At 42.8% G+C, this 24,143-nt stretch overlaps 1 protein-coding gene across 1 annotated transcript in view; it reads left to right on the forward strand.

The window, feature by feature from the left end:
* The window catches only part of LOC126234432 (uncharacterized), a 59,318-nt gene that overhangs the window by 29,868 nt on the left and 5,307 nt on the right, over positions 1–24,143 (forward strand). Inside the window, exon 6 of the mRNA XM_049943127.1 lies at positions 18,485–18,688. Coding sequence (XP_049799084.1) covers positions 18,485–18,688 — 204 coding nt within the window. The remainder of the gene's footprint in view (positions 1–18,484; positions 18,689–24,143) is intronic.

Below are 24,143 nucleotides of genomic sequence, written 5' to 3' on the forward strand. Positions count from 1 at the left end.
GTGATCAGGCAGTACGCTTACGCACACGTCACCTGTCAGAGTTGTATCTAGACGTATCAGGGGCCCCCATATCACCCCAACTGCACAAGCCCCACACCATTACAGAGATTCCACCAGCTTGAACAGTCCCCTGCTGACATGCAGGGTCCATAGATTCATGAAGTTTTCTTCATACCCGTACAATCTGAAACGATACTCGTCCTAGCAGGTAACATGTTTACAGTCATCAGTAGTCCAATGTCGGTGTTGACGGCCCCCGGCGAGGCGCAATGCTTTATGTGGTGTAGTCATGAAGGGTACATGAGTGAGCCTTCGCCACCAAAAGCCCATATCAATGATGTTTCGTTGAATGGTACGCAAGCTGACGTTGATGCGCCAGCATTGAAATCTGAAGCAATTTGCTGAAGGGCTGCACTTCTGTCACTTTAAACGTTTTTCTTCAGTCGTCGTTGGTCCCGTTCTTGCTGGATCTTATCCAGGCCTTAGAGATGTAGGAGGTTTGATGTTTTACCGGATTCCTGATATTCGCGGAACACTCGTGAAATGGTCGTAAGCGAAAATCCTCACTTCATCACTACCTCGGAGATGCTGTATCCCATCGCTCGTTCGCTGACTGTAACTGCACATACAAACTCACTTATAACTTGATAACCTGCCATTGTAGCGACAGCAACCGATCTGACAACTGGCCCAGACACTTGTTGTCTTATATAGGCGTTGCCGAACGCAGTGCCGTATTCTGCTTGTTTTCACATCCCTGTATTTGGATACGCATGCCTATACCAGTTACTTTGGCGCTTCAGTGTGGTGGTGGTGGTGGTGGTGGTAGGTTCCTACGGGACTAAACTGCTGACGTCATCGGTCCGTAGGCTTACACACTCTTAATCTGACTTAAACTAACTTACGCTGGGGACAACACACACCAAGAGTAACCAGTACTCCAGCAGTGACAGCACCGCCCCTGCACGCGATGTCGTGCAGCAGCACTGCTCAGTCGCTGCCACAGTACTGGTTACTCTTCATATTTTGCTTTCCCTGTCAGTACATCGATGAGACGAATATCACACTGATTGTTGTATCGAATGAGCACGTAGAACCTCGCCTTTAAGTCGCTTTGTTTTTAGTAGGAAACAAACCGACGTATGAGGAAAGTGCGTATACTGTAAAATTCATCCTAAAGTTCAGGGAAGAAATACAACTTGTCATTACAGCCCAAGACCTACTGCTGACTAGACCCTACTCCAACGTCGTGAGTTGAATGTTGAACCTGTATCTGATGACGTGTTGCGACGTTATGCTGTTAATGCTGATTTATCCATCAGATGGTGTTATTGGAGAGCAGTAAACTATGTGCCGGCATCTTGTTCTGCCCTCTCATTTTGTTTCATCATCATCTAAGACAGTGTTCCCAATCTTCGTTAGACCGTTACCCCTGAGTGCAATCACACGTTAGTTCCCCCACTCCATCCCCCGCCATTTTTGCCCTCCCCCTCCACTATCATAAAATTACCGCGGACTGTGCTGTAGAATGAAAGACTGGTCTTCGAACACTTTTATTCTTAAACTGATTGTAAATCAATAATATTTTGTGTGCGTGTGCGTGCGTGCGTGTGTGTGTGTGTGTGTGTGTGTGTGTGTGTGTGTGTGTGTGTGTGTGTGTTACAGTGAATGATGAAGCACACGTACTACCACAACTCCTTTTGTCCACAACCTGTACTCGTACATGTATATTCCCGTATAGGGGAGGCAATTTACCTGCAAAGCTTCTATGGACAAGCATCAATATATATATTGAAGCGCGTGACTGCGTGTGAGATCGCTCTCTAAGTTTTTATCTATTTTTAGGTTTCAGATATATATTTTAACTGTTTTTGTGATAATATTTACTATATAAGTGACTTATTAGTGGTTTCTTCATTCACCTCTGCATTTCTTGTGTTGTGGCCTGATATTTGTGAGTGTTTCGTATCGAGCAACTTAACCTCTTACCCGTGTTTACATTCCGGGCTGACCAGTTGCAGCTGTAGCGGTGCATCGAAAGCTAAGTACTAATTAATTGTTTGTGTATAGTAGTTTATTTAGGAACTTTAGTAGTCTTCAACCGGTGTTCTTGGTGTTTTCCGGTGAAATAACTTCAGAAGAAATTTTTGCGAACTACTTTCAGTTTCGTTACTGTCATTAGACGTTTGATTTTCTTTCTGTGTTAGTATTTTGTTATATTCTCATTTGTTGTTGATTAATACTGTCAATAATAGTAGTTACTTCCCTTGTAGAGCAAGTTTGTGATTATTGTAGTCAGTTTTTAACATCTTCTTATTGTAGTAGCGGAACTTAGATAAAGTTGTTTTCTTGTTTCAATAATTGTAAAATTCTACCATGAGTGAGAAGTGTGGGCTTTGCCGTAGGTTCGTGAGCAGTGGATTGCGGTGTGAGACTTGTTCGAAGTATTTTCACTGGGGGGAATGCAGTGGGGAAGCCAGTGGGCATTCTGGTGAGATCCTCTCCTGGAACTGCAGGTTATGTAGCAAGAGTAAGTTGATAGTGGAGCAGGAGCGTAAGATCTGTGCCCTTCAGGTGCAGTTGAAAAACGCACAGGAGGAGCTAGATAGGATGAGGAGGGAGAAGGGGGTTGGGGAATGGGAGCTGGCTGTTGGCAAGAGATCTGCTAGGAGAAGGAGATTTTCAGATAGTTTTACTATTGGTGTTTGTAATAGATATGACCAACTGTCAGAGTCTAGTGGAGAGGAATCTCTAGTAGCTGTAGATGTAGGAAGTATGCAGCAGACCTCAGCAGTTACGGTGGCTAGGACAGTTGCAAAGTCTAAGAGAAAGAAGAAGGTTCTGCTGTTAGGTAGTTCTCATGGTAGAGGTGTAGGCCAGCAGTTGCAGGAAGTTTTGGGGAGTGAGTACCAGGTCACCAGCATTGTGAAGCCTAATGCAGGATTGGCTCAGGTGACTTTTAACATAGAGGGGTTATGTAGGGATTTTACTAAAGAGGATCAGGTAGTGATTGTGGGTGGGGCTGGTAATAGTATTGATAGGGATGGGGAGTATGACATAGATGGTGACCTGGAAAAGATAGCCACTCAGACTGGCAACACGAATGTGCATTTCGTGGAACTGTTTCAGCGTCACGATCGGCCTCATCTTAATACAGCCGTCAGGCGTAATAACATGAGACATGGGGGTGCGCTGATGACAGAAGGCATGAGTCACATTTCGGTGGTGTCGGTGGAGTCTATCGGCAGGACGGGTTTCACTAGACATGGCCTACACCTCAACAGGTATGGGAAGGGGAGGTTGGCAAAACTTATAGGTGACAGCATAGGTGGGGGTGGTGGGATCACTCATGGGAAAATTCCGGTAGTTGTGGGTGTTAGAGCTGTACCATTTTTAGATTGAAGTCAGCTGATAGGTATTCCTGCTTAAGGGAAGTCTCTCTAACAAAGAAACCACTTTCTACAAAGCTTGGGTATCCGATTAATGAGGGAATTAGTATATTTCATCAAAATATACAAGGTATTAGAGATAAAGTTAGTGAACTGCTTATAGATGTTGACTCTGAAATTATTGGTATATCTGAACACTTCTTAAATAAGGAGATAATTCAGAGGCTTCCTTTACCAGGATACAGGTTGGCTGGCAGCTTTTCTAGGAGCTCTTTGCGGTGTGGGGGAGTAGCCATGTATGTGAAAAACGGTATCCCATTTGATTCAATTGATGTTTCAAAGTACTGCACTGAAAAGGTGTTTGAATGTTGTGCAGGTGTGGTTAAATTTAGTGGAGCTAAGCTTCTTACTGTTGTTATTTATAGATCCCCAGACTCCGATTTCACAACATTTTTGCTAAAGCTAGAGGAGGTTCTTGGTTCACTTTATAGGAAATACAAAAAGTTAGTTATATGTGGTGACTTCAATATTAATTGTATAAGTGATTGTGCAAGGAAAAGGATGCTGGTAGACCTCCTTAATTCATATAATCTTATGCAAACCGTATTCTTTCCAACGAGAGTGCAAGGGAACAGTAGAACAACCATAGACAATATTTTTGTTCATTCCTCATTATTAGAAGGGCATTCTGTTAGCAAAAAGGTGAATGGCCTTTCAGATCATGATGCACAAATTTTAAGTCTAAAAGATTTTTGTGCTACAACACATGTTAAATATAGTTACCAACTTTTTAGGAAAGCTGATTCAGTTGCTGTACAGACTTTTGTAAACCTTATCAAGGAACAAGAGTGGCAAGATGTTTATAGTGCTGATACAGTAGACGATAAATATAATGCTTTCCTCAAGACTTTTCTCGTGCTCTTTGAAAGCTGCTTTCCGTTAGAACGTTCAAAACAGGGTACTAGCACAAACAGGCAGCCTGGGTGGCTGACTAAAGGGATAAGAATATCTTGTAGAACAAAGTGGCAATTATATCAAAACGTTAGAAACAGTCACAATCTAAATGCAGCAGCCCATTACAAACAGTATTGTAAGGTGCTTAAAAAAGTTATTAGGAAGGCAAAAAGTATGTGTTATGCAGATAGAATAGCTAAGTCTCAGGATAAAATTAAAACCATATGGTCAGTCGTAAAGGAAGTGGCTGGTCTGCAGAGACAGGTCGAGAATATAGAATCAGTGCGTAGTGGGGATGTCCGTGTTACTGATAAGTCGCATATATGTACAGTACTTAATAATCACTTTCTGAATATAGCAGGTGAACTAAATAGAAACCTAGTCCCAACAGGGAATCATATAGCGCTCTTAGAAAAAAGTGTTCCGAGACTGTTACCTGAAATGCTCCTCCATGATACTGACAAGAGGGAGATTGAGTTAATAATTAAATCACTAAAGACCAAGAACTCTCATGGATATGACGGGGTATCTAGCAGAATACTAAAGTATTGTTCCACGTATTTTAGCCCAGTACTTAGCCATATCTGTAACTTTTCCTTTGGGAGTGGTCGGTTTCCTGACCGATTAAAGTACTCTGTAGTGAAGCCACTTTATAAAAAGGGAGACAGGGATAATGTTGACAATTATAGACCTATTTCTATGCCATCGGTGTTTGCTAAAGTTATCGAGAAGGTTGTATATACAAGGTTACTGCAGCATTTAAATTCACATAATTTGCTGTCAAATGTACAGTTTGGTTTTAGAAATGGCTTAACAACTGAAAATGCTATAGTCTCTTTTCTCTGTGAGGTTTTGGACGGATTAAATAAAAGGTTGCGAACGTTAGGTGTTTTCTTTGATTTAACGAAGGCTTTTGACTGTGTTGACCACAAAATATTACTGCAGAAGTTGGAACATTATGGAGTAAGGGGAGTAGCTTACAATTGGTTCGCCTCCTACTTTAAGAACAGAAAGCAGAAGGTAATCCTCCGCAATATTGAGAGTGGTAATGATGTTCAGTCCCAATGGGGCACTGTTAAATGGGGCGTTCCCCAAGGGTCGGTGCTGGGGCCACTGCTGTTTCTTATTTATATAAATGATATGCCTTCTAGTATTACAGGTGATTCAAAAATATTTCTGTTTGCTGATGACACCACCTTGGTAATGAAGGATCTTGTGTGTAATATTGAAACATTATCAAATAATGTAGTTCATGATATAAGTTCGTGGCTTGTGGAAAATAATTTGATGCTAAATCACAGTAAGACTCAGTTTTTACAGTTTCTAACTCACAATTCAACAAGAACTGACATTTTAATCAGACAGAATGGGCATGTTATAAGCGAGATGGAACAGTTCAAGTTCCTAGGCGTATGGATAGATAGTAAGTTATTGTGGAAAGCCAATGTTCAGGATCTTGTTCAGAAACTAAATGCCGCTTTATTTACCATTAGAACAGTATCTGAAATAAGTGACATTTCAACACGAAAAGTAGTATACTTCGCATATTTTCATACGCTTATATCATATGGTATTATTTTTTGGGGTAATTCTTCTGATTCAAAAAGGGTATTTTTGGCTCAAAAACGGGCTGTTCGAGCTATGTATGGTGTAAGTTCGAAAACCTCTTGTCGACCCCTATTCAATAGTCTGGGAATTTTGACATTGCCTTCACAGTATGTATTTTCTTTAATGTCGTTTGTTGTTAGCAATATTAGCTTATTCCCAAGAGTTAGCAGCTTTCACTCAGTTAATACTAGGCAGAAATCAAATCTGCATGTGGAATGCACTTCCTTGACTCTTGTGCAGAAAGGAGTGCAGTATTCTGCTGCATCCATTTTCAATAAGCTACCACAAGAACTCAAAAACCTTAGCAGTAGCCCAAACACTTTTAAGTCTAAACTGAAGAGTTTCCTCATGGCTCACTCCTTCTATTCTGTCGAGGAGCTCCTGGAAGAGCTAAATAATTAAGCAAATTCCAGTGTTACATTCAGGATTATCTTTATTTAAACTAACGACTTGTCGCCTGAATATGTTTCTTATATTTCATTTCATTCTGTTTCTACAATCGTGTTATAATTTCATGTATTGACTCGTTCCATGACCATGGAGACTTCTCCTAAATGTGGTCCCACGGAACAATAAATAATATAATATATATATATATATATATATATATATATATATATATATATATATATACTCCTGGAAATGGAAAAAAGAACACATTGACACCGGTGTGTCAGACCCACCATACTTGCTCCGGACACTGCGAGAGGGCTGTACAAGCAATGATCACACGCACGGCACAGCGGACACACCAGGAACCGCGGTGTTGGCCGTCGAATGGCGCTAGCTGCGCAGCATTTGTGCACCGCCGCCGTCAGTGTCAGCCAGTTTGCCGTGGCATACGGAGCTCCATCGCAGTCTTTAACACTGGTAGCATGCCGCGACAGCGTGGACGTGAACCGTATGTGCAGTTGACGGACTTTGAGCGAGGGCGTATAGTGGGCATGCGGGAGGCCGGGTGGACGTACCGCCGAATTGCTCAACACGTGGGGCGTGAGGTCTCCACAGTACATCGATGTTGTCGCCAGTGGTCGGCGGAAGGTGCACGTGCCCGTCGACCTGGGACCGGACCGCAGCGACGCACGGATGCACGCCAAGACCGTAGGATCCTACGCAGTGCCGTAGGGGACCACACCGCCACTTCCCAGCAAATTAGGGACACTGTTGCTCCTGGGGTATCGGCGAGGACCATTCGCAACCGTCTCCATGAAGCTGGGCTACGGTCCCGCACACCGTTAGGCCGTCTTCCGCTCACGCCCCAACATCGTGCAGCCCGCCTCCAGTGGTGTCGCGACAGGCGTGAATGGAGGGACGAATGGAGACGTGTCGTCTTCAGCGATGAGAGTCGCTTCTGCCTTGGTGCCAATGATGGTCGTATGCGTGTTTGGCGCCGTGCAGGTGAGCGCCACAATCAGGACTGCATACGACCGAGGCACACAGGGCCAACACCCGGCATCATGGTGTGGGGAGTGATCTCCTACACTGGCCGTACACCACTGGTGAACGTCGAGGGGACACTGAATAGTGCACGGTACATCCAAACCGTCATCGAACCCATCGTTCTACCATTCCTAGACCGGCAAGGGAACTTGCTGTTCCAACAGGACAATGCACGTCCGCATGTATCCCGTGCCACCCAACGTGCTCTAGAAGGTGTAAGTCAACTACGCTGGCCAGCAAGATCTCCGGATCTGTCCCACATTGAGCATGTTTGGGACTGGATGAAGCGTCGTCTCACGCGGTCTGCACGTCCAGCACGAACGCTGGTCCAACTGAGGCGCCAGGTGGAAATGGCATGGCAAGACGTTCCACAGGACTACATCCAGCATCTCTACGATCGTCTCCATGGGAGAATAGCAGCCTGCATTGCTGCGAAAGGTGGATATACACTGTACTAGTGCCGACATTGTGCATGCTCTGTTGCCTGTGTCTATGTGCCTGTGGTTCTGTCAGTGTGATCATGTGATGTATCTGACCCCAGGAATGTGTCAATAAAGTTTCCCCTTCCTGGGACAATGAATTCACGGTGTTCTTATTTCAATTTCCAGGAGTATATATATACACACACATATATATATATATATATATATATATATATATATATATATATATATATATATATATATAGATGCTTGTCCATAGAAGCTTTGCAGGTAAATTGCTTCCCCTATAAGGGAATCTATATATACATATATATATGGTGTTACAAAAAGGTACGGCCAATCTTTCAGGAAACATTCCTCACACACAAAGAAAGAAAATATGTTATGTGGACTTGTGTCCGGAAACGCTTACTTTCCATGTTAGAGCTCATTTTATTACTTCTCTTCAAATCACATTAATCATGGAATGGAAACACACAGCAACAGAACGTACCAGCGTGACTTCAAACACTTGGTTACAGGAAATGTTCAAAATGTCCTCTGTTAGCGAGGATACAAGCATCCACCCTCCGTCGCATGGAATCCCTGATGCGCTGACGCAGTCCTGGAGAATGGCGTATTGTATCACAGCCGTCTACAATACGAGCACGAAGAGTCTCTACATTTGGTACCGGGGTTGTTAGACAAGAGCTTTCCAATGCCCCCATAAATGAAAGTCAAGAGGGTTGAGGTCAGGAGGGCGTGGAGGCCATAGAATTGGTCCGCGTCTACCAATCCATCGCTCACCGAATCTGTTGTTGAGAAGCGCACGAACACTTCGACTGAAATGTGCAGGAGCTCCATCGTGCATGAACCACATGTTGTGTCGTACTTGTAAAGGCACATGTTCTAGCAGCACAGGTAGAATATCCCGTATGAAATCATGATAACGTGCTCCATTGAGCGTAGGTGGAAGAAACTAATATGAGCTCTAACATGGAAATTAAGCGTTTCCGGACACATGTCCACATAACATCTTTTCTTTATTTGTGTGTGAGGAATGTTTCCTGAAAGTTTGGCCGTACCTTTTTGTAACACGCTGTATATAAAATATCTCCCATGTACGGATGTAGATGACAGGTTGTGGACTCGTGGTTGACGACATACGGGGAAGTTAGTGTCTACCTGTGAGTCGTGCTCGGATAGCGAAATGGTAAGGTGACCACTCGCATAAAATGGGAAAATCCGGGTCTGAGTCCTGGTCCTGTTCAAATTTTCTGTTCATTCTGTTATGCAGCAGATGCTAGTCCATGTTCTCAACTAATAATACGTTTCATGTTTGTCATTTATTTGCTGCCGTGCACCACGGTTGCCTCAGCACCGGTTTTGAGTAATTGCCACTTGGCGACGCAGCGTATACTTCAACCACGCCGGCATGTGAATAGTTTACACACTTAACCGTTTTGAAAATACTTCCATCCTTGGCCCGAAAGCCAATGATTATTCCCTTCTGAACGTGAGATAAATCGCTCCGTTTTGACTTCACTCTTTTCCACGCCAGATACGCTTTATGTACCCTCCACTGCTAGTGCTACTGAACTAACCATTTTGTACTATAAATCCGTTCCAAACTGTAGAATAAGTAATAAATAAAAATAAAATAGTTTTAAACTATGTCGTAAAAGATATGTAGACGAATTAATCTGAGAGACACAGACAAATGTGTACTTTTCCAGCTGATGTAATTAAGTTTTCGGATACATATGACAATATGCAGGACATGCCTATTCTCGTAGAAGTCCTTGCTCTAACTGGTCGTCGAACTACCAACTCGTTTTAAATTTTATGTAACACTTCATACAACTTACAGGTCAGTACATTACACTAGTATAGCAAAGCTGACGGTGTTTGCATGACCACGGATGGACCACAACGCAGATTATATAGAAAAAGCTGACTGCGCAAGACTAACTTACACAATACACTTTTCAACACTGAATTACTACTTGAAGTGATTTTGCTGAAGTAAATTTCATTTTTAGAGAGTTTTGTCACAACATAGTTCGATGATCTGCATAAATATACTCAAAAGTTTCCTGGGTAATTTATTTTTCAAATTAGAAAACTGCCGATCATGGTGATGAAATTTGTTTCTATAAATGAAACAACTGGGAGCAGACAATAACTTCAAATTTATTAGCAACGTCAGGGAAAGGCTTAACGGAATACTGGCTCACAAAAGTACATATCTCTTTTGAGTACACGTGTGCTCCTAGTGACGACATGCGTCCTACGCAGGAGATTGGGTGGCGTGTGCCGGCGGTTCGCAGGTATCTGTTCGGACACGCGAGTGATGAGCGTGTGCTGGTCACCTGAGATCTCGCAACCCCCCACCCCATGGACCAACACAGCGCTGCGTAGCCACGCAGCTAGCGACCTCATTGAGGTCGGTTGGCCCACTCCCCTCCCCACCCCCCCTCCCACTCTCACTGGCAGATCCTACTGAATCCATTGTGAATCACAAAAAATACCAGTTCCACGTGTAGCTTTAACTTTCATGTTTTGCCAACTCTCCTTACAAAATAAAAGAAACAATTTGTTTATAACATTTCGTACGGCTAAAGCACAAATATTATCTCAGCGAATTTAAATTTATTAAATGAGAACAAGGAAAAGAATTATCAGTCGATGTAGTTTGATTCAGTGATATAACTAGAGTGACATGTGGTCCAGCTGGCACCTTACTTCTTACCAGTTATTTTTCTTTTTTAGCAGTCTTAGGAGAGCCATCCATGAGAAAATCATGCCATCTGGTCAACAAGATGTATGAGACAGGCGAAGTAGCCTCAGACTGCAAGAAGAATGTAATCATTACACTTTCAAAGAAAGTAGGTGCTTGTACGTGTGAATATTACAAAACTTTCTGTTTAATAAGCCGTGCTTGCAAAATACTAACACGAATTCTTTACAAAAGAATAGAAAACTGGGAGAAGCCGACTTAGGAGAAGATCAGTTTGAATTCGAGAGAAACTTAGAAACACGCCCGAGGCATCTCAGACGATAGGTTAAGGAAGGGCAAACCTACTTTTTCACCATTCGTAGACTTAGAGAATGTTTTGATAATGTTAACCGGTATACACTCTTTGAAATTCTGAAGGTAATAGGCAGGGAACAAAGGCCTATTTACAACCTGTACAGAAACCAGACAGCAATTATAAGGAGTCGAGGGGCATGAAAGGACGCTGTGGTTGAGAAGGGACTGAGATAGGGTTTTGTCCCATCCCCAATGTTATTCAATCCGTACTTTGAGCAAGCAGTAAAGGACACTAAAGAAAAGTTTGGCGATGACATTGTACTTCTGTCAGAAACAGCAAAGGACGTAGAGGAGCAGCTCAGCGGGGTGGATAGTGTCTTCAAACGAGGATTTTTTTATTTTTTTATTTTTTGCGTCATCAGTCTTCTGACTGATATGATGCGGCCCGCCACGAATTCCTCTCCTATGCCAACCTCTTCATCACAGATGTGTGATGTCCTTAGGTTAGTTAGGTTTAAGTAGTTCTAAGTTCTAGGGGACTTATGACCTAAGATGTTGAGTCCCATAGTGCTCAGAGCCATTTGAACCATTTTTTTGTGTTCCAGACGTACATTCTCAGAAGTTTCTTCCTCATATTAGGGCCTATTTTTGATAATAATAGATTTCTCTTGGCCAGTAACGCCGATTTTGCCAGTGCTAGTCTGCTTTTGATGTCCTCCTTGCTCCATTCGCCACTCGTTATTTTGCTGCCTAGAGAGTAGAATTCCAACCAGTACTTAAAATCTGTCGTCGTTCTCATTTTTGCTATTTCTGATTACTTTCGTCTTTCTTCGATTTAGTGTAGAGGATGTAAGATCAATAACAATAAAACCAAAATAAGGATAATTGAATGCAGTGAAATTTAATTCTATGGTGTTGAGAGAATTAGATTAGGAAACGAGACACTTAAAGAAGTAGATGAGTTTTGCTATTTGGGTAGTAAAATAACTGATGATGCCCGAAGAAGGGAGGATATAAAATGTTGACACGCAATGTCAAGAAAAGCGTTTCTAAAGAAGAGAAATTTGTTAACACTGAATATGGATTTAAGTGTTAGGAATTTGCACAGGATTGAATAGCATCTAGAACTGCAATAACCGCGTCTTCAACTGAAGACCGCAACAACAGTAATATGTTTATAATCATATTGAGATCAATATGAAGTAACAGAGACACAATGCAATAATTGTTTCTGCACAATTAAATTCAGTACGCAGAACATCACATAATCCAATGCTACATTACTCCCTGGAAAAATATGTAACGTGAATCCTCTTTCATTGTTTCCTTGTCGATCAATCCAAGACAAAAAGAACTTGAAATACAGTCTTTTCACTTTTGCTGCTTTCGCTGACTTCGCAAAACAAGAACGTATCCGTCAAGTAGACGAAAACAGCAATCAGCCCTCTCTCTGTCAGGGACAGGTACGTCTTATAGAAATGATTTTTAACGTAGTCTATTCCGAATCTCCTCATATACATCCGTCCCTTCCCGTTTTAGTCCCCTCCAGTACTTTTTCTTCTTCTCCTTCCTTTCCTTTCTTTTTCTTATTGTTCTCTTCCTTTGTCGCTCTCACTCTGCACTTTTCTTTTGCAATTGGTCATTTATTTCGCCTGCAACACGAATGCTACATCAGGGATGTAGCATTCAGGAAACGCGCCCCCAACTGCCGTAGTATAGTTACGCCGCTGGTTAATGTAGCTCCTGTGGGGTGTTGCAGACAGAGTACCGAATCTCAGAGACCCCAACCATGATAACACGGATTCACTCTGCTCTTGTAGTCATCTCATACAGAAAGAAAGTTGATCTTATATATTCGTATATAATGGAACTCACAAGTTAACGGTCGGACGCAGCGTATTCAGTGCACGGTTCAGTGTGTTTCCAGAACTAAATTTACCTGAGTTTGCACCCTTGGAGCGTACAATCTATATAAATTGACTGAACTATTTAATCGTCATCATACCGATATTATGATAAGGGTGGCTCTTACTATATCTCCAGTTTTAACCTTGAAAATCACAATCTCTTCTGTAATTATACGTACAGTTCACGTTCCATATGGACGGCGGTTGCTCAGATTCCACGCATTTTGTTTGTCGTTACACTTTCCAAGCCTAGCGGCAGTAAGGCTGGCTGAAGCTGCGTCACACGTCACTAAATGAGAGCTGCATAAGTCGTAATCGCACAACTGTGGAAAGGCGAAAGAAACTTCATGTTACAACTGTTCACTGACAATGTGTCAGAGGCATAAAACACGGAGTTGAACATAAAACCTAGAATACATCTGGAGATTTGGTATTAACAAATATTCAATCAAAAGTGGTAATAAGTCTTTTTCGCTTTAGAAGCAATAATTCCCTCTGAAAGGATGAGGAAAATCAAAGCTCCATACGAGTGCAGTCACTCAGTTGCTTCTAGCATTTATAAGTAGTAAATTGTGTACTAAATGAAGCAAAGAAGCTGTCTATCTCTTAGGGAATAAATGAGAAAATGTGGTTTCGTAAGATGATAGTTTTAAAGTTTGTCCACCAAATGACTGACTGATGCTCTTCTCCTTAACTCCGTAGAAAACAACTTATAGGTTCATAGTATGATTGTGTGAGAGATTTGCTGTTATATTTTGTTTTAGAGCACCTTGCAAGCACAATGATAGCACTAGATTTTGCAGAATTATTATGAATTGTATTTCGTCATCTCTCTTTATTTAATTGAACTTTAGTCCGTGTAGCACCCGAAAGTGGAGAAATGACAGTGCTGCCATTTAGGAATATGTGATTAGAGCTCAAGTAAACCAAAAGCTTTTAAGAGAATCAAACGTCAACATGCATATCTGGAGAAAACTGACGAAAACGGTTGGAGTACAGAACTATTGCCGGAACACACAGAACTCCTTCTCACACCCAGACAATGAATGTTATAGTATGTATATGTAAGTATCCAAGAGAAACGCTTTTATTTTCCATACAGCTTACTCGCATTTTGTACGGTTATATTTTCCCAAACAAGGGTACAGTGCATATATAGTATTACAAGCTCAGACGTAAATGAGCATTTCCAGATTGTAGAGGATACCTTACATTTTTTATTAATATTTTCTACTTTACTTTATAGTCAGTGCCGGAAAATATGTACATTGACTTATTTTGCCGGCCGGAGTGGCCAAGCGGTTCTAGGCGCTACAGTCTGGAACCTCGCGACCGCTACGGTCGCAGTTTCGAATCCTGCCTCGGGCATGGATGTGTGTGATGTCCTTAGGTTAGTTAGGTTTAAGTAGTTCTAAGTTCTAGGGGACTGATGACCTCAGAAGTTAAGTCCCATAGTGCGCTCAGAGCCATTTGAAACATTTTTTTGACTTATTTTCAGTTCTTTGATTCTCCAAAAGCCATGAATTGATTTTGCAATGCGCTAAATATTGCTGATAATATTCATTGTTATTTCCATTCTAGAAAAGACAAAAATCCCTAGCGCGTAATTGCAACTGCCGGAAGTTCGCATTTTAAATAATAAGCTTAGATTGAGGAAAAGAAAACAGGGACACTGCTTAAACCGTACTGCCATTAAATATATGTATTTCAACTATCTTAATATTATGTCTTTATATATACGAAATTTTTTAGAAAAGTGTCAGATAATCCTAATGGAAGTGTCACTGGTGGAAACTACAAGAAGTGTCGTATGTCTACGTGTACCGAAAAACTCACTGAAATGTAGCCAATTTTATTCGTGTTCAGAACGGTCAGTTTTCCATGGTGTATCTTTCCTTCTTGCTGCTCGATCTTCGTTCGTTTTAAGGGGATGGAATCTTAGTTCACCTTATTACATGAATGAATAAGAATATTTACTTAACTAGCGACTGTTCTTTGGAACAGGAGATCGTCGAATATTTATAACTGTCATTGACTACGAAAGTATCACTTGATGCACACGATCACAAACTGTTCTCTTGAAGTATAATGTTCGTCTTTAACTAAAGTAGCCTACATGTTCATCTGAAAATTCACAATCACTGTCCCTTCACTATATTGTTGACTACTGGAGCAGAGGCTACGAACTTCGGGGTAAACTCTTGCTTGCTCGACTCTATACTGATCTTAGCGCGAGGGCACTGTTGCGCTGAGGGGAAAGGTGCGTGCTCTTCAGGAGCGTCTTCCACACGTCGTTCCGGACTGCAGCCAGCACCTGCTAATGTGACTTTGATGAGGCACGACGATCTCTGGATGATACAGCAGGTTGTTCAAGCCGCTTCCAGACATAGGACCATGCGCAAGAAGGACAAGGACCTAGCATCGTCCCCATGCCCGATATGGAAAGGTGAGTGTTGTGATGCGTCGGTGATGAACATGGCATAAGTGTGCAAGTAATTGATTTTGCTGACGGTATATACCATGTCCTTATGCAATCAGTTCTCGTCGAGGGGCTACTTTATCCATATCCATTACAGCACATGCCGGCTCTGAGGACAGATTACCGTTCTTCCAATGCATTCTAAGACGAAGTGCTGAAGAATCACAGTCCATAGCTCGAATTTTATTTACGGATAAGGCGAGAAAAATGAAGTCTCACTGTAGCTACGAGTGGACAAATGAAAACCCACAAGAGGTCTCGGGAACAAGGTACATGTTTGAAACTTCCTGACAGATTAAAACTGTGTGCCGGACCACGACTCGAACTCAGGAGGTCCCGACTTCGAGTCTCGGTCCGACACACAGTTTTAACCCGTCAGGAAGTTTCATACCAGCGCACACTGCGCTGCAGAGTGAGACTCTCATTCTTAGGATACATGTTTGATTATCAATGTGAGGGTTGACCTGTGGGTGACACACGCATATGGCCGCACACTTCACCAATTTCAGCTCGATAGATTATCCACGCTTGACAAACTGTAATGGGTTGTTCAATTAGATCCAGTAGCATGGCGTCTCTGTTCATCTGGCCTCACACCCTTACATTTATGGTTACGCAGACATTTATACGAACTGCTGCGCTCTACACCAATCGACATCGTCCACACGTTATTCGAACATGTGCCCCTTGCCACGTTACTATCTCCGAGAGGTGCCACGTGTGTGCACAAGATTGCGTGGTTCTTTTAGAACGAGAGCTCAAGGATGTATAAGAGTGTGGGATAGTCACGTATAAATATTAACAGACGGACTGCAGTCAGAAAACAAAGTGACATATGTCCAAACTAATGTTTATGGGACTTTGTTTCTAGTTTCAAGCAGTATTATCTCGAGTAAGAACTTGGCACTGTTTGTAGAAAACCAGTGTAATGTGGACTTGCACACTGTTCTGATATTCTCTTTGAGGAGTGCCTTTCCAACCTACAAAGTGTAAACTGTATCTTACACGTGTCTCATAATATAGACTTATTTTATCAGTAACAAATGAGTAGTTTTAGAATAGGCAAACTCCGAAAATATATAACGTGTGTTGCTGGACTACTGACATCTCTTAGATGCTGTGAGGTCATAAATCTTCTACGCGATACGAAAAAAAATATTTTTGCTTGATATATACACTACTGGCTATTAAAATTGCTACACCACGAAGATGACGTGCTACAAATGCGAAATTTAACCGACAGGAAGAAGATGCTCTGATATACAAATGATTAGCATTGCAGAGCATTCACACAAGGTTGGCGGCGGTGGCGACAGCTACAACGTGCTGGCATGAGGAATGTTTCCAACCGATTTTCTTATACACAAACAGCAGTTGACCGGCGTTGCCTGGTGAAACGTTGTTGTGATGCCTCGTGTAAGGAGGAGAAATGCGTACCATCAAGTTTCAGAATTTGATAAGGGTCGGATTGTAACCTATCGCGATTGCGGTTTATCGTATCGCGACATTGCTGCTCGCGTTGGTCGAGATCCAATGACAGTTAGCAGAATATGGAATCAGTGGGTTCAGGAGAGTAATACGGAACGCCGTGCTGGATCCCAACGGCCTCGTATCACTATCAATCGAGATGACAGGCATCTTATCCGCATGGCTGTAACGGGTCATGCAGCCACCTCTCGATCTCTGAGTCAACAGATGGGGACGTTTGCACGACAACAACCATCTGCACGAACACTTCGACGATGTTTGCAGCAGCATGGACTATCAGCTGGGAGACCATGGCTGCGGTAACCCCTGACGCTGCATCACAGACAGGATCGCCTGCGATGGTGTACTCAAACGTCGAACCTGGGTGCACGAATGGCAAACCGTCATTTTTTCGGATGAATCCAGGTTCTGTTTACAGTATTACAGTGGTCATCGCGGTGAACGCACATTGGAAGCGTGTATTCGTCATCGCCATACTGGCGTATCACCCGGCATGATGATATGGGATGCCATTGGTTACACGTCTCGGTCATCTCTTGTTGGCATTGACGGCACTTTGAGCAGTGTACATTACATTTCAGATGTGTTGCCACTCGTGGCTCTACCCTTCATTCGATCCCTGCGAAACCCTACATTTCAGCAGGATAATGCACTACCGCATATTTCAGGTCCTGTACGGGCCTTTCTGGATACAGAAAATGTTCGACTGCTGCCCTCGCCATTACATTCTCCAGATCTCTCACCAATTGAAAACGTCTGGTCAATGGTGGCCGAGCAACTGGCTCGTCATAATTCGCCAGTCATTACTCTTGATGAACTGTGGTATCGTGTTCAAGTTGCATGTGCAGCTGTACCTGTATACGCCATCCAAGCTCTGCTTGACTCAATGCCCAGGCGTATCAAGGCCGTTATTACTGCCAGATGTGGTTGTTCTGGGTACTTATATCTCTGGATCTATGCAGTCAAATTGCGTGAAAATGTAATCGCATGTCACTTCTAGTATAATATATTTGTCCAATGAATACCCGTTTATCATCTGCACTTCTTCTTGGTGTAGCAATTTTAATGGCCAGTAGTGTAGCTTCCTGTACTCGCTTCCACATCCGATGTCGCTAATGCAGATCTGTGCGATGGCGTTCGACTTAGAGGTAAACCTGTTCGAATCCAGGTGGTGGATGAAATCTTAATTGCCAGTATTCGGCCAACCGGCGTAACAGAGACAGTGGCCTAAAGTTTCTCATCACCTGTCTTGGCGCGAATGTCTTGCATTAAATTCCAAATCTCTACACAATGTCTCCTGAAGTGAGGGCATGTGACACTGTTGATGGTGATAAGCCATCAGATAGGGAGGTTAAGCTCGGCGGCCAACTTCGTACTTATCAAGGGGAGTGGGCTATGCGCCATCACCAGGTTTCACCACCTTCCATTTACCCACAACAACACAAACTCAACACTACACTGTACAGATATTCATCGCAGTGACTCACACGACTCAGTACCCACTTGACGTTTCATAAGAGGCCGGAGGAAGACAACGGCAAATCACATCCACTAGGACCTTACCATGAGCGGTGGTGCAGGATTCCTGCATTTGCTCCCCCGACACTCATTCCCTGTTTGAGGGACTAATTACATAAACAGTTTCTTACAGCCATTTGAACTGTACAGAAAGGACGCCTTAGGCCTTTTTCTTTCTGGAGGAAACGCAAAAAAATAGTCACCAACTCGACATTGGCGGCTTGCATACGCATGTGTGTTTTCAGGTTTCTACATGCCGCTGGCACAGCTCCTGCCGTACTCCGGAGCGGAGCAGCAGTGCCAGGCGACGGGGGGCCACCTCGTGGTGCCCGACACGCAGCAGGAGGCAGACGCGCTGGTGCAAGCCTTCGACATGTACCCACAGGTGGAGCAGATCTACGTCGGCATCGATGACCGCCGACAAGCTGGTGTCTTCGAAACTGTACATGGTGAGTAGAACAAATACTTGGTTGACAAATTACGCAATAAAGGTAGCCACGTTATTTTAGTGATAGACTATAATTACACTAATGGCGATTAAAATTGCTACACCAAGAGGATGACGTGCTACAGACGAGAAATATAACCAACAGGAAGAAGATTCTGTGATATGCAAATGATTAGCTTTTCAGAGCATTCACACAAGGTTGGCGCCGGTGGCGACACGTACAACGTGCTGACATGAGGAAAGTTTCCAACCGATTTCTCATTCACAAACAGGAGTTGACCGGCGTTGCCTGGTAAAACGTTGTTGTGATGCCTCATGTAAGGAGGAGAAATGCGTACCATCCCGTTTGCGACTTTGATAATGGTCGGATTGTAGCCTATAGCGTTTGCGGTTTATCGTATCGCGACATTGCTGCTCGCGTTGGTCGAAATCCAATGACTGTTAGCAGAATATGGAATCGGTGGGTTCAGGAGAGTAATACGGAACGCCGTGCTGGATCCCAACGGCCTGGTATCACTAGCAATCGAGATGACAGGCATCTTATCCGCATGGCTGTAACGGGTCGTGCAGCCACCTCTCGATCTCTGAGTCAACAGATGGGGACGTTTGCAAGACAACAACCATCTGCACGAACACTTCGACGATGTTTGCAGCAGCATGGACTATCAGCTCGGAGACCATGGCTGCGGTTACCCTTGACGCTGCATCGCAGACAGGAGCGCCTGCGATGATGTACTCAACGACGAACCTGGGTGCACAAATGGCAAAACGTAATTTTTTCGGATGTATCCAGGTTCTGTTTACAGTATGATGATGGTCGCGTCCGTGTTTGGCGACATCGCGGTGAACGCACATTGGAAGCGGGTATTCGTCATCGCCATACTGACGTATCACCCGGCATGGTGGTATGGGGTGCCATTGGTTACACGTCTCGGTCACCTCTTGTTGGCATTGACAGCACTTTGAACAGTGGACGTTACATTTCAGTTGTGTTACGACCCGTGGCTCTACCCTTCATTCGATCCCTGCGAAACCCTACATTTCAGCAGGATAATGCACGACTGCATGTTGCAGGTCCTGTACTGGCCTTTCTGGATACAGAAAATATTCGACTGCTGCCCTGACCAGCACATTCTCCAGATCTCTCACCAATTGAAAACGACTGGTCAGTGGTGACCGAGCAATTGGCTCGTCACAATACGCCAGTCACTACTCTTGATGAACTGTGGTATCGTGTTGAAGCTTCATGGGGAGCTGTACCTGTACATGCCATCCACGCTCTGTTTAACTCAATGCACAGGCGTATCAAGGCCGTTATTATGGCTAGAGGTGGTTGTTCTGGGTACTGATTTCTCAGAATCTATGCAGTCAAATTGCGTGAAAATGTAATCGCATGTCATTTCTAGTATAATATATTTGTCCAATGAATACCCGTTTATCATCTGCATTTCTTCTTGGTGTAGCAGTTTTGAAGTGTATGATACAGCTTGTGGATAAAAACAACTTCGCTTACTATTCATTGGAGGCGATGTGTTCGCCGACCACGAGTGTTAAGCCGTGTGTAGGTCTTCTCCAGAAACAAATACAGCGCTCCTTCCTTTGCTCTCATGTTCACCTGTCAAGTCACCCATCAAAGACGTCTCTGAATTGGTGAGACCGTAAAGAGTTCATCACTGTCCACCTGCAACGACTGTTAATATTTTGTGCATTCACATTCAAACTGTATAGAGGAACACTTCCCAGGAACAAGGCCAGTCTCTCTTTATTTTCCTGTTAACGGAAGTCTCTGGTCATCAGTCTACTGACTGGTTTGATGCGGCCCGCCACGAATTCCTTTCCTGTGCTAACCTCTTCATCTCAGAGTAGCACTTGCAACCTACGTCCACAATTATTTGCTTGACGTATTCCAATCTCTGTCTTCCTCTACAGTTTTTGACCTCTACAGCTCCCTCTAGTGCCATGGAAGTCATTCCCTCATGTCTTAGCAGATGACCTATCATCCTGTCCCTTCTCCTTATCAGTGTTTTCCACATATTCCTTTTCTCTCCGATTCTGCGTAGAACCTCCTCATTCCTTACCTTATCGGTCCACCTAATTTTCAACATTCGTCTATAGCACCACATCTCAAATGCTTCGATTCTCTTCTGTTCCGGTTTTCCCACAGTCCATGTTTCACTACCATACAATGCTGTACTCCAGACGTACATCCTCAGAAATTTCTTCCTCAAATTAAGGCAGGTATTTGATATTAGTAGAATTCTCTTGGCCAGAAATGCCTTTTTTGCCATAGCGAGTCTGCTTTTGATGTCCTCCTTGCTACGTCCGTCATTGGTTATTTTACTGCCTAGGTAGCAGAATTCCTTAACTTCATTGACTTCGTGACCATCAATCCTGATGTTAAGTTTCTCGCTGTTCTCATTTCTACTACTTCTAATTACCTTCGTCTTTCTCCGATTTACTCTCAAACCATACTGTGTACTGTACACAGTCTACATACTGTAGACTGTTCATTCCGTTTAGCAGATCATTTAATTCTTCTTCACTTTCACTCAGGATAGCAATGTCATCAGCGAATCGTATCATTGATATCCTTTCACCTCGTATTTTAATTCCACTCCTGAACCTTTCTTTTATTTCCATCATTGCTTCCTCGATGTACAGATTGAAGAGTAGGGGCGAAAGGCTACAGCCTTGTCTTACACCCTTCTTAATACGAGCACTTCGTTCTTGATCGTCCACTCTTATTATTATTCCCTCTTGGTTGTTGTACATATTGTATATGACCCGTCTCTCCCTATAGCTTACCCCTACTTTTTTCAGAATCTCGAACAGCTTGCACCATTTTATATTGTCGAACGCTTTTTCCAGGTCGACAAATCCTATGAAAGTGTCTTGATTTTTCTTTAGCCTTGCTTCCATTATTAGCCGTAACGTCAGAATTGCCTCTCTCGTCCCTTTACTTTTCCTAAAGCCAAACTGATCGTCACCTAGCGCATTCTCAATTTTCCTTTCCATTCTTCTGTATATTATTCTTGTAAGCAGCTTCGATGCATGAGCTGTTAAGCCGATTGTGCGATAATTCTCGCACTTGTCAGCTCTTGCCGTCTTCGGAATTGTGTGGATGATGCTTTTCCGAAAGTGAGATGGTATATCGCCAGACTCATATATTCTACACACCAACGTGAATAGTCGGTTTGTTGCCACTTCCCCCAATAATTTTAGAAATTCTGATGGAATGTTATCTATCCCTTCTGCCTTATTTGACCGTAAGTCCTCCAAAGCTCTTTTAAATTCCGATTCTAATACTGCATCCCCTATCTCTTCTAAATCGACTCCTGTTTCTTCTTCCATCACATCAGACAAATTCTTCACCCTCATAGAGGCTTTCAATGTATTCTTTCCACCTATCTGCTCTGTCCTCTGCATTTAACAGTGGAATTCCCGTTGCACTCTTAATGTTACCACCGTTGCTATTAATGTCACCAAATGTTGTTTTGACTTTCCTGCATGCTGAGTCTGTCCTTCCGACAACCATATCTTTTTCGATGTCTTCACATTTTTCCTGCAGCCATTTCGTCTTAGCTTCCCTGCACATCCTATTTGTTTCATTCCTCAGCGACTTGTATTTCTGTATTCCTGATTTTCCCGGAACATGTTTGTACTTCCTCCTTTCATCAATCAACTGAAGTATTTCTTCTGTTACCCATGGTTTCTTCGCAGCTACCTTCTTTGTACCTATGTTTTCCTTCCCAACTTCTGTGATGGCCCTTTTTAGAGATGTCCATTCCTCTTCAACTGTACTGCCTACTGCGCTATTCCTTATTGCTGTATCTATAGCGATCTATCTATAACGATAGTTCAGGTATACATGCCGACGTCGAAAGCTGAAGATGAATAGATGGAGCAAGTGTATGAGGATATTGAAAGAGTAATGCCGTATGTAAAGGGGGATTAAAATCTAATAGTCATGGGCGACTGGAATGCAGTTGTAGGGGAAGGAGTAGAAGAAAAGTTACAGGAGAATATGGGCTTGGGACAAGGAACGAAAGAGGAGAAAGGCTAATTGAGTTCTGTAACAAGTTTAAGCTAGTAGTAGCGAATACCCTGTTCAAGAATCACAAGAGGAGGAGATATACTCGGAAAAGGCCGGGAGATACGGGAACATTTCAATTAGATTACATCATGGTCAGACAGAGATTCCGAAATCAGATACTGGATTGTAAGGCGTACCCAGGAGCAGATATAGACTCAGATCACAATATAGTAGTGATGAAGAGTAGGCTCAAGTTCAAGACATTAATCAGGAAGAATCAATACGCAAAGAAGTGGGATACGGAAGTACTAAGGAATAACGAGCTACGTTTGAAGTTCTCTAACGCTATAGATATTCAGCTATGGAATGCTAATGATATACGTATTGTTGTGTGCCTAATCTGTGGCATCTATCTCGCTATAGTCATAGGTATCGTCCTTTCAGATTTTCACAAACGTTCATGTGTATGAATTGTACCTGTCTCAGAAGTTGGCCATTACTGAGCTAACACATTATTTCCCTCGTACTTCAATATTTTCACAAATAAAATGCACAGCTCATATAAGCAAGTGTTACACCCTGTAAGCAGGTGTCTGGGTTGAGCTGTAGCCTGTCATCACGGAGAAAGTTTTAGAGCAGTTGTTTCCAATCTGGCAATAATTACCTCTTGAGCGGTAAAATGAAATTTTCTGTGTCAGTCATGAATTTTCAGAACATCATTACTATTATCACAATTTTGTAAGACTCTACTACTGATTATATAAGTTATCAATAAATACTTTTTCTCAGTCATTACTATTAATGTAATAGAGGTTACAGATACTTCACATAGTCCATCCACTAGACATATGTTATGCTTTGACCCGTGCACCGCTGATGATAAAAGTGAGACATTCTCGTGTACATAACAAATGGTAAATATCTCAAGAAAACGTTTTCTCTAAGTTGTAGACAGTACCTGCAGTAGCAAATAAATTGCTTAATTACTCGCTTCGAAACAGGCAAGTAAATTAATTACAGCACGACACAGCAGGAAGTACATACGCGCTATTATAGTGCTTTACACGGTATTATTATTATTATATTAGTATTAGTGGCTGTGGTCAGACGTAAAGCATTAACGGCTTGTAGTCTTCCAATTTCTGCCAGTTGAGAGGTAGGGAGTGCAGCAATCGAGTGATTTACGAACGGTAGGTATAGTGCACCCATTTTAATTTGGTTGATTTTAAAGGGGGGTGCAGTGTGCAGTTCAAGCAAGGGCCACAACAGAGAGGAGTAGTGCAGGGGAAGTATGTTTTGTAATAAGTGTCTACTCTCACTGTGGATAGTTATCAGAAACACAGACGCACACAGACACACACACACAAACACACCCACACCCACACACACACACACACACACACACACACACACACACAGAGAG

The sequence above is a fragment of the Schistocerca nitens genome, chromosome 2 (genome assembly GCF_023898315.1).
Source record: "Schistocerca nitens isolate TAMUIC-IGC-003100 chromosome 2, iqSchNite1.1, whole genome shotgun sequence".
Classification (NCBI taxonomy): Eukaryota; Metazoa; Arthropoda; class Insecta; order Orthoptera; family Acrididae; genus Schistocerca; species Schistocerca nitens.